Below are 12,004 nucleotides of genomic sequence, written 5' to 3' on the forward strand. Positions count from 1 at the left end.
TGCGCAAAAAATGAAAGATCTGACCTTTTTGGAAAACTTCACTGCTGCCATCTGCTTCAAATCCAGCAACTTCCGGACGACGCGTCTCTTCATTTCCGGAACTCTAGGAACCACTCAAGTTGTCACAACAGTTTGTTTATCAAAATCACTTAATACACTTTCCACATTCTTCTTCAAGACCAGATGAACTGAAAAAAAAAGAAAAATAAAAAAAAGTCTGTCTGATGAAAGCATTTTTTTTTATAATTTTAATTTTTAACGCCATTCTGTAAATTAGTTTATCTTTTATAGGCGGTCCATCTGATAAAACCCTACCACCAATGGACATGTTTTAAAGATTACCATAAACAGAAAATTCAAGGGTAAAGTCCAGAGAAGTTTAAACCTAGTGACCTAGTTTTTTGTTGGAGTAGTCAAACTGGCAATGTCTAGACGTGAGAGTGGGAGTGGGAGTTGTGCTCGCAACTAGGTGTTGAACCGGTTCTACAATACCGCAGACAGTTCTTCTTTAGACAAGCACAAACATATTTTTCACAATTTCCCTCATTTGAAATGACAAGAACACTGAAATCCACCGCGATTGTTGCTTTACCAACATTGAAGACTTCAGTCCTTTATTTTATTTCACTTTTAATTTTAAGATGCCTCAGAAGACATTTTCGCGAGTTTGTGATAAACAACTTTAATAACTTCTGAAGAAAAATTGTTGTCGAAGTTGAGGTAAATCCGGCATTGATATCGCCATTTTCATCAAAACACCGAGCCCGTCTCTCAATTATAAACGCCGGAAAACAAAATCTAGTAGGTACTCACCCTCCGCCATATTTGCCTTCTTTTCAGTTTTGCAAAAAACTAACTTTTGGTGATTTTTTCGGAGTTCAAACGCGATGGGGGGTGGGATAACTCGTTTACGTAACCTTTTGCACTAATTTTCACTAGTTTCGATAAAAATTAATTATTTTAACACTCAAAAATTCCAAGAAAAAATTAGCGTCCTTTCACCACCAAATTTTCACTAGATCTAACTAGTTCCAAGAGCGCCACGACGCGTTCTGATTGGTGCCCGAGCGGCGGCGAAGGTGGTTAACCAATAAGAAACAAGCCAAAATTCCCAGAATGCACAAGATGTGACGTCACGGCTTGTAAGAAAATTGGGCGTCGAAACAAAAAGAAAATTTCGAAGCACAGGATTTAATAGTGGCAAAGCCAAGTTTTTCTTGATTTTCTTAAGATTTTCAAGACGCGAATTGACATTAATTTTACTAGAAAAATTATCGAATTTTCCCAATTTGAGACCGAATCTACATTTCCGGCATTAAAATTTTCTTATAAATGATTCCTAAACGCGGGTAGCGCGACTAAACTTTTTTCAACACCAAAAGAAAAATCAAGTAACTATGTACTCACCGCTTGTGGCTATCCGCCATATTTGGTCATTTTCACTTTCACATAAAACTAACATTTTCGGCTCTTTTTTCAGGGCTCAAACACTTTCAGGGGTGGTACAACCCCCACACAGACTCTTTCACACTAGTTTTCACAATTTGCGATAATTATTTATTATTTTCATAATTAAAAATTGCAAGAAAAAATGGAGCGACCTTTCACCACCAAATTTTGAATAACGAATGGGCCCTCGACTAGTTCCGGACGCGATCAGGAAGCGTCAAGGCCGGAAATGAAGACGCGGTCTGATTGGCCGTTAGTGACATCATTTTTCCAAGAAATGGGATTATAGTCGTCTTGACCGTGACGTCACAAGCCAATCAAAAAATTCAGATTTATTATTACAGGAATCTGCCGTCAGGGTAAAATGTCAAAGATCATAAATTCAAGCGGGGCGATTTTTTTTGAAGGTTAAGTTTTGAAATTTCATAAAATGGAAAAGACGGTGTGAGCATGTTTTTATTAATGATGTCTAGATTATAAACAACGATCACATTTTAGATCGAAAAAAAGAGTAAAAAGTAGATTGAAAAATTGAGCGAGCGCCTCTAAAGGAAGATTTTTTTTTAGAATAACAGAAAGAGGCCAGGGAGGCTAAGAACACCAACGAGATCGACAATGATTGAAGAGCTGAAGAGAAGCTGCAGCACTGAGGCTATCAGAAGAGGAATTAACTTTTTCTCAGAATACTGAAATTACTTTTAATATTTCCAGTTAAGAAAGAGAGCAGTTCTCGTATTATCTTATCAGGTACGTAATAATTATGAATCCGTTTTCGCTTATAACAGTTCGTAGGTCTAAAACAACAACCTTCTGTAGACAGAAAATAACAACACTAGTGTCCCGGCCCAAAATCGCTATTAATTATGAAGCTATAAAAATAATTTTTTTTGTACATGAAGATGAAACAGAGCCCTACAAACTGATGTAATCAGTTTTACTCTTGTGTTAACCATATGTAAAATAAACGCAAAAAACTACGGTTTTCAAAAATCAAAATGAAGAAAATAGTGGGCACCCAACCTGTCTTGTTCGATTTTTCACCAAAAGGATGAAAATGATATTAAAATGTGAATTAAAAAATGTGGTACCGAGATATTAAATGATTCTAACAAATCGTTTTAGCTCCCTTATAAGATTTATGATCTGGCGTCCAAGCCGCAAACTGGCCCCTAAGTACCTAGGAGATTACCATGGACCTGATAACAAACAGTCGGTCTGTCCGATGGAAAATCCAGCCCATTGTGGGTAAAAATATTACCCATCATAAATGGCTTAGTAGGGACAAGTTTGCGGTAAAGAATCAATTGTCGTAAACCTGTCTAAATTTTAAGAATTATTTAATATCTCGGTACCAGATATTTTAATTCAAATTTTAATATAATTTTCATCCTTTTGACGAAAAATGGGACAAGACAGGTTGACTTTTCCACTCTTTTCTCCATTTTGATTTTTGAAAAACGTAGTTTTTTGCGTTTATTTTACATATGGTTAACACAAGATTAAAACTGATCACATCAGTTTGTAGCGCTCCTCTTCCTCTTCCTCTTCCTCTTCATGTAGAAAAAAAATATATTTTTATAGCTTCATAATTAATAGCGATTTTGGGCCGGGACACTAGTGTTGGCGGACCTTGTATATATTCTTAAAAACTAATCAAGTTAAAATTACCAAAAGCTACGTAGGTATCAGATTTAACTTTTAGCTAATCTCTATAACTCCTCCCTCTTCGCCTGCACTACCCTTCATGTTGTCGCCTGCAACCGATTTATAACCTTTTGCGCGCCTGTCTCTGTTTCATCCCCACCAACTTCGGGCTAAAGGGTGGTTACATACGAAGGGGTGTTACTCTACTCAACTGGTTGCGTTATTATAATATATTTTTCCCAAAAACTTGTTATGAAATATAAGACTAACTAATCAGTATTTGTTGGTGGTTACAGATGAGATTTGTTGGTCTTCATCATGAAAGTCTGAGGAGCTGTGACGAACGGAGCCTGACAAAGCTGCACCCCACTAACTTTGACTGGATTAGTGCCATTGGACAATGCATAGTTCTCCAACAGAAGTGGACAATAATTTGTGGGGTGTTGTATCTTTGGAAAGTCATAATCTTTCAGCTGGCTAGTCAGATTCAATAATCTATACACTTCTGCATCAGAAAACCTAATACAACCAGATGGTACAAACTCTAGGATAAAACTGGAGGACTGGTCTTCGTGTTCTTCATGAATTGGAAGACTCCAGCGAGGGAAAATCCACACGGACAGTCGGGCTAAAAGAACCTGAAAGTCGTTAGAAGACTTACAGCTCAAAGGTTTCGAGTTCAGGTATGTTACAAAATGTACCTACTAACGTGTGCTATAAACACAGGACTTGTCTCTTCATATGGGTGAAGCTAAGACCACCATTAAGATTATTCGCATCAAAAGAACTTATAGAATTCTACAAAGGTAACTTGCTGGACTCTGATGATGCTTCATATAAAAAGAACTGTTCAATGGTGGACCGGAAAAATAAACTATTACCACAATCTTCGAAGCCTTCAAGTCTGCAGAGAATCACAGAAAAAAGAGCCGAAGAAATTATATGTACAAGCAGCAAGAGGGAAAGTCCGATCTGTTTTCATACTCAGGGAAATGGCTTAGGTAGTCGTCCTAGATATCGAGGAGGTATTCGATAGGCACCGTTTGACTCTATGGGATCAGGTTTAATTGCAAGTGGACATGGTGAGGATGAAATATTCATAAAACAGGATCCAACCGATCAACACAAGCTTTGTTATCTCTACTTCTTTCGTATTTTGTGGTGGAGGAACACAGCACAATAGCTTAACTGGTATTGTCGGTATCCCTTCTTCACAATCAATTATAGTAGTATAGGAATTATAATACGAAGTCAGAGCACAAGAATCAGTACTCCAAGGAGGCTGTAACTATCTGACACATTTTGTCTCACAAGGGGGTTCGGATAGCAACTGTTATCCAGTGTTTCTGTACTTGCGCAGCAAGCAACTCTCCATCAGCTAACCAGTAGGATGGTTTCTTTGAGGCACGGTTCTCTAACAAACACATGAATACAGTGGGTTTTAAGATTGTTGACATGTTGAGAATGTGTGTGAAAAACAGAGTAACTTTAATCTTTTAAAAACGTTATTCATAAAGACAACAATTTTGTTGTATACAAGCTGCTATTTATATTCTGGAATGGATTATCAAGAAAAAGAATTAATAAGAGTGTTTTAAAAATCTCTATTTTTTATTAATACAAAAATGGTACTCCTATTATTACATTTCGTTAAACATCTAATTAAACGAAACAAAAAACATCTTCAGCTAGAATAAGATTTGTCAAAAACAAGAAAAACACCGCTTTGATATTGTTCATAGAAAACACATCGTTCATTCTTCGTTTTCGATAAATTATTCCAGGAACACATATTCATCCTATTTCGAGGTACATACATTGAACGTGCAAACGATTTGCAACCTGTAATTCCAATTTGGTTGCCAATTTCAAATGACATTAACAACCTGAAGCTTTCCAATATTTGTATGAAAGTGGAGTGTCGATTAAATGAGCTAATGTGAACCAATTTCTTAAAAACTAAATGGGAATGTTTTGACCTTTCTTGTAAGCACGTCTGAACTTCACTGATAAAACCATTTTTAAAAATATGACGCAATGTCATTGACTTGATCTTGTAATGAGAGTGATATTTACGACATCCGAAAATTTGAAAAGAAAATAAAAAAAGTACACAAAAAATTCGACACCTAAATCGCAATTCAAATGTCACACAAGAAAACAACTCAATTAAGTAATTCTTGTTGTTAGGTCAGTCTAAGTGCGAGCGATATAATTGTTAGGATGCTGGGTCAATTGATGACATGATGACCTGATAAGTTTTCTATAAAATCCAGTTATTTATTTGTAACGTGACTCAGCATTTCTACAGGTTACGCACTGTTTATCAATTTTCTAGGAAATTAGTTTATTGTTTACAATAATGACTCGAAAAAGAAGGTAAACTTAAAAAAGTTTTATTTGGAAACTTAACGATAAGTTGGAAAAGTAAAAAACCATCGATAATAACGATGACTTTTCGTCCCCTCTAATTTAGCAACGTACGCAAACAACCTGCGCCTAATCAAGTTGCACAATTAAAAACACTGAAGTCCGAATGATAACCACGACCATAACAGCAACAATAATTTAAAACAAATTCTCTAAGAATTGTGAAAAATTTAATTACATAGCTACAGCATGATGCAACCAAAAAAATTTCTCCCCACTTCTTTCAACATATAAAAACCCTCCAATTTCAGCAACTTGACATTGTCGTGTTCTTCTTCTTGAAAAAGACTAGTCAAAAATGGCAGACAGCGTTTTCCACACTCGTTCTTTGGGCACCGCTGTCGAAGGCATAAAAGATCAGTATGCTGACGGGAAAGCCGCGAAAGTTTGGGAAGTCTTCATCGGCGACAAGAACTCAAGAACGCAAAACTACAAGAATTTTCTAATCCGTCTGTTGAGGCAACGAGGATGCAAGAGAATCCTAGACGTAGCTTGCGGAACTGGGTAAGTCACATCACATCCAAAGTTAATTACTCTAATAAAATTTTCTACAGAATTGACTCTATAATGCTATTGGAAGAAGGTTTCGAAGTCGTTTCAGTAGATGCTTCAGATAAAATGCTGAAATATGCTTTGAAGGCAAGATGGAACCGCCGCAACGAGCCCGCATTCAATAATTGGGGTACATGTTAACATTGCAACGTTAATAGAATTATTTATATTTTTCTTGCAGTTATCGAAGAAGCTAACTGGCTAACCCTTTATGACGACATTGAGCAACTTGTTGCTAACGGTTTCGACGCTGTAATCTGCTTGGGGAATTCCTTTGCTCATTTACTGGATTCTTTCGGTGACCAGCGAGAGCAAAGGTGAGTTTCCAACAAAAAATGCAAAAGGTGCTTATCACTGTTACTTAGGCAAGCCATTAAAAATTTTGAGAAATGTGTGAAACCTGGAGGTCTCCTCTTGATCGATCACAGGAACTACGACCACATTATCAACGAAGGCAGCACCCCAGCGAAATGCATTTACTATAATGTGAGTTCTTAGACTGTTTTTGGTAGAAAAATTAACTTTTTTTGGCAGAGCAAGCACATGACGGATATTAAGACCTCGGTACTCTACGTCGCTGGCAAACCAGCTTTAGTAACTTTGGATTATCTAATCGATACCTCTTCCATATATGGAAAAAGTGACGAAATTAATATGGATTGCGTCAGGTAAAAATAATCAAATATCGAAAATTGAAACTAAGGGTCGATTTTTAGCGAATTCCGATTATCGTATTATCCGCATAGGCTTGAAGTTTTTAAGAACATGTTAACCGATGTCTTCGGTGAGAGATCCAAGCATCAAATTTATGGGGATTTCAAGGAATTGGTCGATGTGGAGAATCCTGCTTTCTACATCCACGTCGTGGAAAAATCTATGCGAATGTTTTGATGATATCACAATTTTAATTTATTGATGCCAAATTTATTGGCAATTTTAATGCAATATTTAATTTATCTAAATATCATAATTTATATTTGAATTTTTACATTTTTTTGTGGACAAATATGTCGTTTTATCATAAAATAGAAGAGGCGATTAACTTTTGGTTGCACTTGTACAGATTTTCTGAAATTTCTACCGAAATGGACTACTCCTTTTTGAATGATCCTGCTCCCCCTGTTTCATCGACGATTTCTTTTATTGTTTTTATCTTAATTAAAATTAATCGTTTTCTTATTATGACGCTTCTGATCTAATTTAGATCATTGTTCTTTGCCCATTAGTTTATTCACGTCTGCTTTAGGTTATCAAAAATAATTCTTTTTCATTAAGTTTTTTTTCAGATTCATTTTATAAATTGTTAGAATAGTAGCGCTACCTACTTTAAATTCAACTACAGAAACCTGCAAGTTGCTAGTTTTCTGTTCTCGACAACTGATAAAAGCAGTGAACTTGCGAAGTGACTAGAACTTAAATTTTCAGTATTACTGGTTGCATACACACACTTTATTATTATCTAAAATTACATATTCAAACAATTATATAAAAACCTAAAGGAAGTTAGAAAAAAAACTTACAACAAAAGAACAAAATTTTGAATCTAAATTAATTTAACTTACAAAGTGTTCTAATTCTATAAAAATAAATAATAATGACCTCATATTCTAAAAAGTATTATTCCCGATTTATTATGCATAACCAATTTAGTGTTATCCGGAAGTCCAGTGTTTTGCAATGAAAGTTTTTACATATTTAATAGTACAAGATTTTCACGTGCCAAATTAACAATTAACTAACTGAACACAAAACTGTCGTAAAGATTTTCCTGAAAATTTTCCACCAAAGCATGCACAATTAAAGCAAACATTTGTGTTAAATTAAGCAAATTTAGATAGCAACAAATACTTCAGTTTCTATCTATACTGGAAGATAATCGCATCAAGTGAATAAGTACTTAAATACGTTATCAAAAGAATAAACGCTTCAGGTTCAGAGTTCAGGAACCTGTGCTCTACAGTTACGATGAGCGCAATGAAAATCTTCTTATTTTGTGCGTTTTTTTTAATTGAAAGACTTAATAATGTCGCTTCAGTTGGTAAGAAAGGAACTAAGTTGTTTCACTGTGATTTCAATTTTATTTTAGATTTCTCCTCAACCCTGGGTCACATCAAACCGAGTTCTAGTCCTGATACCCAAGCTGATGCTATCAAAAATCTAATTCAAAGAATACTTCCGGAGAGAGCTTCATCTTTCTCTGTTACCATAATTCCCAACGATGACGACTCCAAAGATAGTTTTCATGTAAATTTAAACCAAAAATCGCTTCACAGCCAAATTTAACAACTTGTTTCAGATTGAGAATTCCTCAGGAATCATTGAGATAACAGCAAGCACAGGTGTGGCGGCCGCTGCTGGATTCCACTATTATCTCAAGTACTTTTGCAATTCTCACGTTTCATGGGAAGCTTCTCAGTTGAACTTACCGGAAAACTTACCAGAAATTAACATCACCATCGAGCTAAACGACAGATTTCGGTATTACGAAAATGTCTGCACCAGCAGTTATAGTTTTGTTTGGTGGGATTGGGGCCAATGGGAAAAACACATCGACTGGATGGCCCTCAATGGGTTTAATTTAGTTCTTGCGTTTAACGGGCAAGAAGCGATCTGGGATCGAGTTTACCGGAAGTTTAATTTGACTGATGAAGATATCAATGAACATTTCACAGGCCCCGCGTTTTTATCATGGTACCTATAAAGATATTCTCGAATTATAAATTTATTACCAGAAAAAATCTTTAAGGCTGAGAATGGGTAATATAAGAGGTTGGGGAGGTCCTCTGTCTCCAGCTTGGCACACAAGATCTATAATTCTTCAGAAGCAAATTCTGAAACGAATGAGGGAGTTTGGGATGATACCAGTCCTGCCCGCGTTCGCTGGTCATCTACCAAGAGCTTTTAAGACACTGTACCCCGACGCCAACATGGACGAAATTGGATCTTGGAACGGTTTCAATAAGACTTACTGCTGTCCTTACTTCTTGGATCCGACTGAAGACCTCTTCAACCAAATCGGGAAGGCTTTTCTTTCAGAAGTACCTCTCAGACCTTGACACAGTACTTTAGTTGAATATTAGTTAATTGCAGAATTCGGAACGGATCATGTCTACAACTGTGATAGTTTCAACGAAAACACTCCTTCAACTGGAGATTTAACGTATTTGGCCAATGTTGGACAATCAATTTACAGAGTTTTAACAGAAACAGATCCAGATGCAATTTGGTACGTTTAACATAGCACGAATGTTTTGTTACAATGGAACTCCAGGTTGATGCAGAACTGGTTGTTTGTTCATGATATGTTTTTCTGGACAAAAAACAGAGCTAAGGCCATTCTAACTTCAGTACCTAAAGTAAGTCTTTTTTAGGCTGCTGCAGGGGTGGATGTTTCATTTTGATAACTATTGGAGTAACACAGAGAGAGTGCGGTCGTTTTTGACTAGCATACAGCTGGTAGGTTTAAAAGAGTTGTCCGCTTTCTGTACTGTTGTGTTGCTTCAAGCTATTTCTCCCATATTAACATTCTTTTTAAGGGAAAAATGATTGTACTTGATCTACAATCCGAACAGTGGCCCCAATACGACCGACTAAACGAATACTTTGGACAACCTTTTATCTGGTGCATGCTACACGATTTTGGTGGTACTCTAGGCATGTTTGGGTCATCAAACATAATCAATGAAGTGAGTACAACCTTGTTACCACTCTTTAGCTTTAAATCAGTCACCAATAGCTGCAAGGAGCGTGGAAAATAGTACCATGATTGGAACAGGTTTGACGCCAGAAGGGATTAATCAGAACTACGTAATTTATGACTTGATGACTGAGTCCGCTTGGAGGGAAACGTCTGTTAATCTAACGGAATGGTTCGAAAATTATTCCACCCGCAGGTACGGATCAGCTGACGATAACGCTAAAGAAGCGTGGAGGATCCTCCAGGTAAAAACACATTGAAAATGAAGCGATTTAACACGATTTTATTAGAGAAGCGTTTATGATTATCAAGGATTGGAGAAAATGCGTGGAAAGTACGCGGTTACGAAGACTCCAGGCTTGAAGATTTCTATCTGGGTAACATCACCTCTTAACTTCTTCTCTTTTAAAATTATAGTTATAGACGTGGTACTCTACGAACGACCTCATAGACGCCTGGACCAGTCTTCTAGAAGCTGCAGACAACTTAGGCGACAATTCTGGATTTCTCCATGACGCGGTGGACGTAACTCGTCAAGCTCTCCAAGTGAACGCTGATATCTACTACAAAAAAATGGTCGATGCGTTTTCGGACAAAGACGTTTCAAACTTCAAGTAAGATCAAGATTTGATTTCTCGTGTGTTACTCATTTTTTTAGAACTTACTCGAGAATCTTTCTGGAAGCCTTCGTCGACCTCGAATCGATTCTCTCAACAAATAAAGCTTTCTTGTTGGGTCCGTGGTTGGAGTCGGCTAAACGCGCCGCCAACAACTCCGACGAAGAGCAACAATTTGAATACAACGCCAGAAACCAAATCACATTATGGGGACCCCGAGGTGAAATCATGGATTACGCAAACAAACAATGGGCCGGTAATTTCATCGCAGTTGCATAATCATTGATTAGTCTTGACCCTTTAGGCGTTGTCTCAAACTTCTTCGCTCCAAGATGGCAGTTATTTATAGATTACATGAATCAAACATTAGAGACCGGAGAGGCTTTCAATCAAAGTTTTATCAGCGGCAAGATGTTTAAAGAAGTTGAAGAACCCTTTACTTTTGATCGAACAAAATTCCCTGTCGAACCCACCGGTAAGGATTTTTACTGCCCTTAATTACAATTGTTTGACTGGAAATTAGGTCAGAGGTATAAGTTAATCAGCAAATTACACTCGTATTACCTGCCAGGCCCATCAAGGGAGTGTCGTTGAAATTAATTTATGAATATTACGCACTAACATAAATTTCATGTTTCAGGGAACACTATAGACGTCGCTCGCAACATTCATAAAAAGTGGGTCTCGGGAAATTACAGGAAATTTAAGTTCGTTGCTAAAGGCAGAAGATATAAACTCCTGTAATCGTGGTGTCAATAAAACAATAAATAAATAAAGAGCGGACAAAAAAGTTCCTTTAGACACTCCAATGTGTTCCTACACGCAATGCAATCATTACAACAGTTGCTAGAAAAAAATGGAAGCACGTGAATGATCTTAATTCAAATAAATTCCGGTAACAGAGCACACACTGTCTCCAGTGTTAGCAACATGTGTTGAACGATCCCGTTGCGTAACATTTTTATGTGCAGTTTGATAAAAATGTGAGTTAATGAGGGAAATAAGTGGACTGCGTGTTTGTCAATTAGCTGTCCGAGTGTTTTAGTGGTATATAAATTAAAACAGACTAGTACTATAAGAATGAAGATACGTTTAGTAGTATTCAAAATAGAAACGACAAGGAGACTAAAAATAGGCAGAAAAACTTGCAATCGACCACCCATCAATTTTGCAAAACGCGTGATATGAAGCATTTAAAAATGGACTGATGATATATAACGAATTGCGGTAATTTGTCTTCTGATTTGGACGAGAATTAAAATTTATGGTAGCAGAAACAAGTATCATTTGTTACATAAATGTATACAACCTAATCCATTATTGCCGGATTATTGCTGTTGGTAAAAGCTTTGTTATGATTGGCATTGTTTTACACAGGTGATATGCAGTTCTAGATCCTGCCCACCCTTTTGTTTTATTTTAAGATTTAAGTAAAACGATTCAAAAGAGGGATATGCTGCAGGAAAATAATTTGCAATAATAAGACTTGAGCTTCATTATTACCGCACTTATTTCTCATTACAACAGGAACTCTCAGTGTCGACATGAAAACCAATCTATTTATGGGAATGGTTATTATTGTATACTTACACGAGTTTTTCCACTATGAACATGT

At 36.6% G+C, this 12,004-nt stretch overlaps 2 protein-coding genes across 3 annotated transcripts; both read left to right on the forward strand.

The window, feature by feature from the left end:
• Window positions 1-5,765: 5,765 nt before the first annotated feature.
• Gnmt (Glycine N-methyltransferase) lies at window positions 5,766-7,139 on the forward strand. The gene is made up of 6 exons (XM_088043074.1): window positions 5,766-6,027; window positions 6,078-6,205; window positions 6,257-6,392; window positions 6,441-6,561; window positions 6,610-6,743; window positions 6,792-7,139. The coding sequence occupies exons 1-6, from the start codon at window positions 5,822-5,824 to the stop codon at window positions 6,964-6,966; spliced, it is 900 nt and encodes a 299-aa protein (XP_087899200.1). The 5' UTR covers window positions 5,766-5,821; the 3' UTR covers window positions 6,967-7,139.
• Window positions 7,140-7,943: 804 nt separating this feature from the next.
• LOC148169846 (alpha-N-acetylglucosaminidase-like) lies at window positions 7,944-11,198 on the forward strand. 2 transcript variants are annotated; one of them, XM_088042923.1, is made up of 13 exons: window positions 7,944-8,113; window positions 8,162-8,319; window positions 8,372-8,766; window positions 8,822-9,113; window positions 9,156-9,301; window positions 9,347-9,431; window positions 9,612-9,761; window positions 9,802-10,017; window positions 10,063-10,149; window positions 10,196-10,386; window positions 10,431-10,645; window positions 10,694-10,864; window positions 11,030-11,198. In XM_088042923.1, the coding sequence occupies exons 1-13, from the start codon at window positions 8,041-8,043 to the stop codon at window positions 11,131-11,133; spliced, it is 2,283 nt and encodes a 760-aa protein (XP_087899049.1). In that variant the 5' UTR covers window positions 7,944-8,040; the 3' UTR covers window positions 11,134-11,198. The 2 variants fall into 2 exon arrangements, with proteins under 2 accessions (XP_087899049.1, XP_087899047.1); XM_088042921.1 differs by lacking the exon at window positions 9,347-9,431 and adding an exon at window positions 9,447-9,531.
• The last annotated feature ends 806 nt before the right edge of the window (window positions 11,199-12,004 follow it).

This window comes from Gnatocerus cornutus, chromosome 8, assembly GCF_029298725.1.
Source record: "Gnatocerus cornutus isolate USDA-ARS CGAHR chromosome 8, icGnaCorn1.1, whole genome shotgun sequence".
Taxonomy (NCBI): Eukaryota; Metazoa; Arthropoda; class Insecta; order Coleoptera; family Tenebrionidae; genus Gnatocerus; species Gnatocerus cornutus.

Coding starts and splice junctions, on each gene's coding strand:
- LOC148169846 (XM_088042923.1), top strand. CDS start 8,041: ATGAGCGCAATGAAAATCTTCTTATTTTGTGCGTTTTTTTTAATTGAA. Junction 8,767..8,821: donor GGCCCCGCGTTTTTATCATG/GTACCTATAAAG, acceptor AAAATCTTTAAG/GCTGAGAATGGGTAATATAA. Junction 10,150..10,195: donor GCTTGAAGATTTCTATCTGG/GTAACATCACCT, acceptor TTATAGTTATAG/ACGTGGTACTCTACGAACGA.
- Gnmt (XM_088043074.1), top strand. CDS start 5,822: ATGGCAGACAGCGTTTTCCACACTCGTTCTTTGGGCACCGCTGTCGAA. Junction 6,028..6,077: donor GACGTAGCTTGCGGAACTGG/GTAAGTCACATC, acceptor AATTTTCTACAG/AATTGACTCTATAATGCTAT. Junction 6,562..6,609: donor CGAAATGCATTTACTATAAT/GTGAGTTCTTAG, acceptor TTTTTTTGGCAG/AGCAAGCACATGACGGATAT.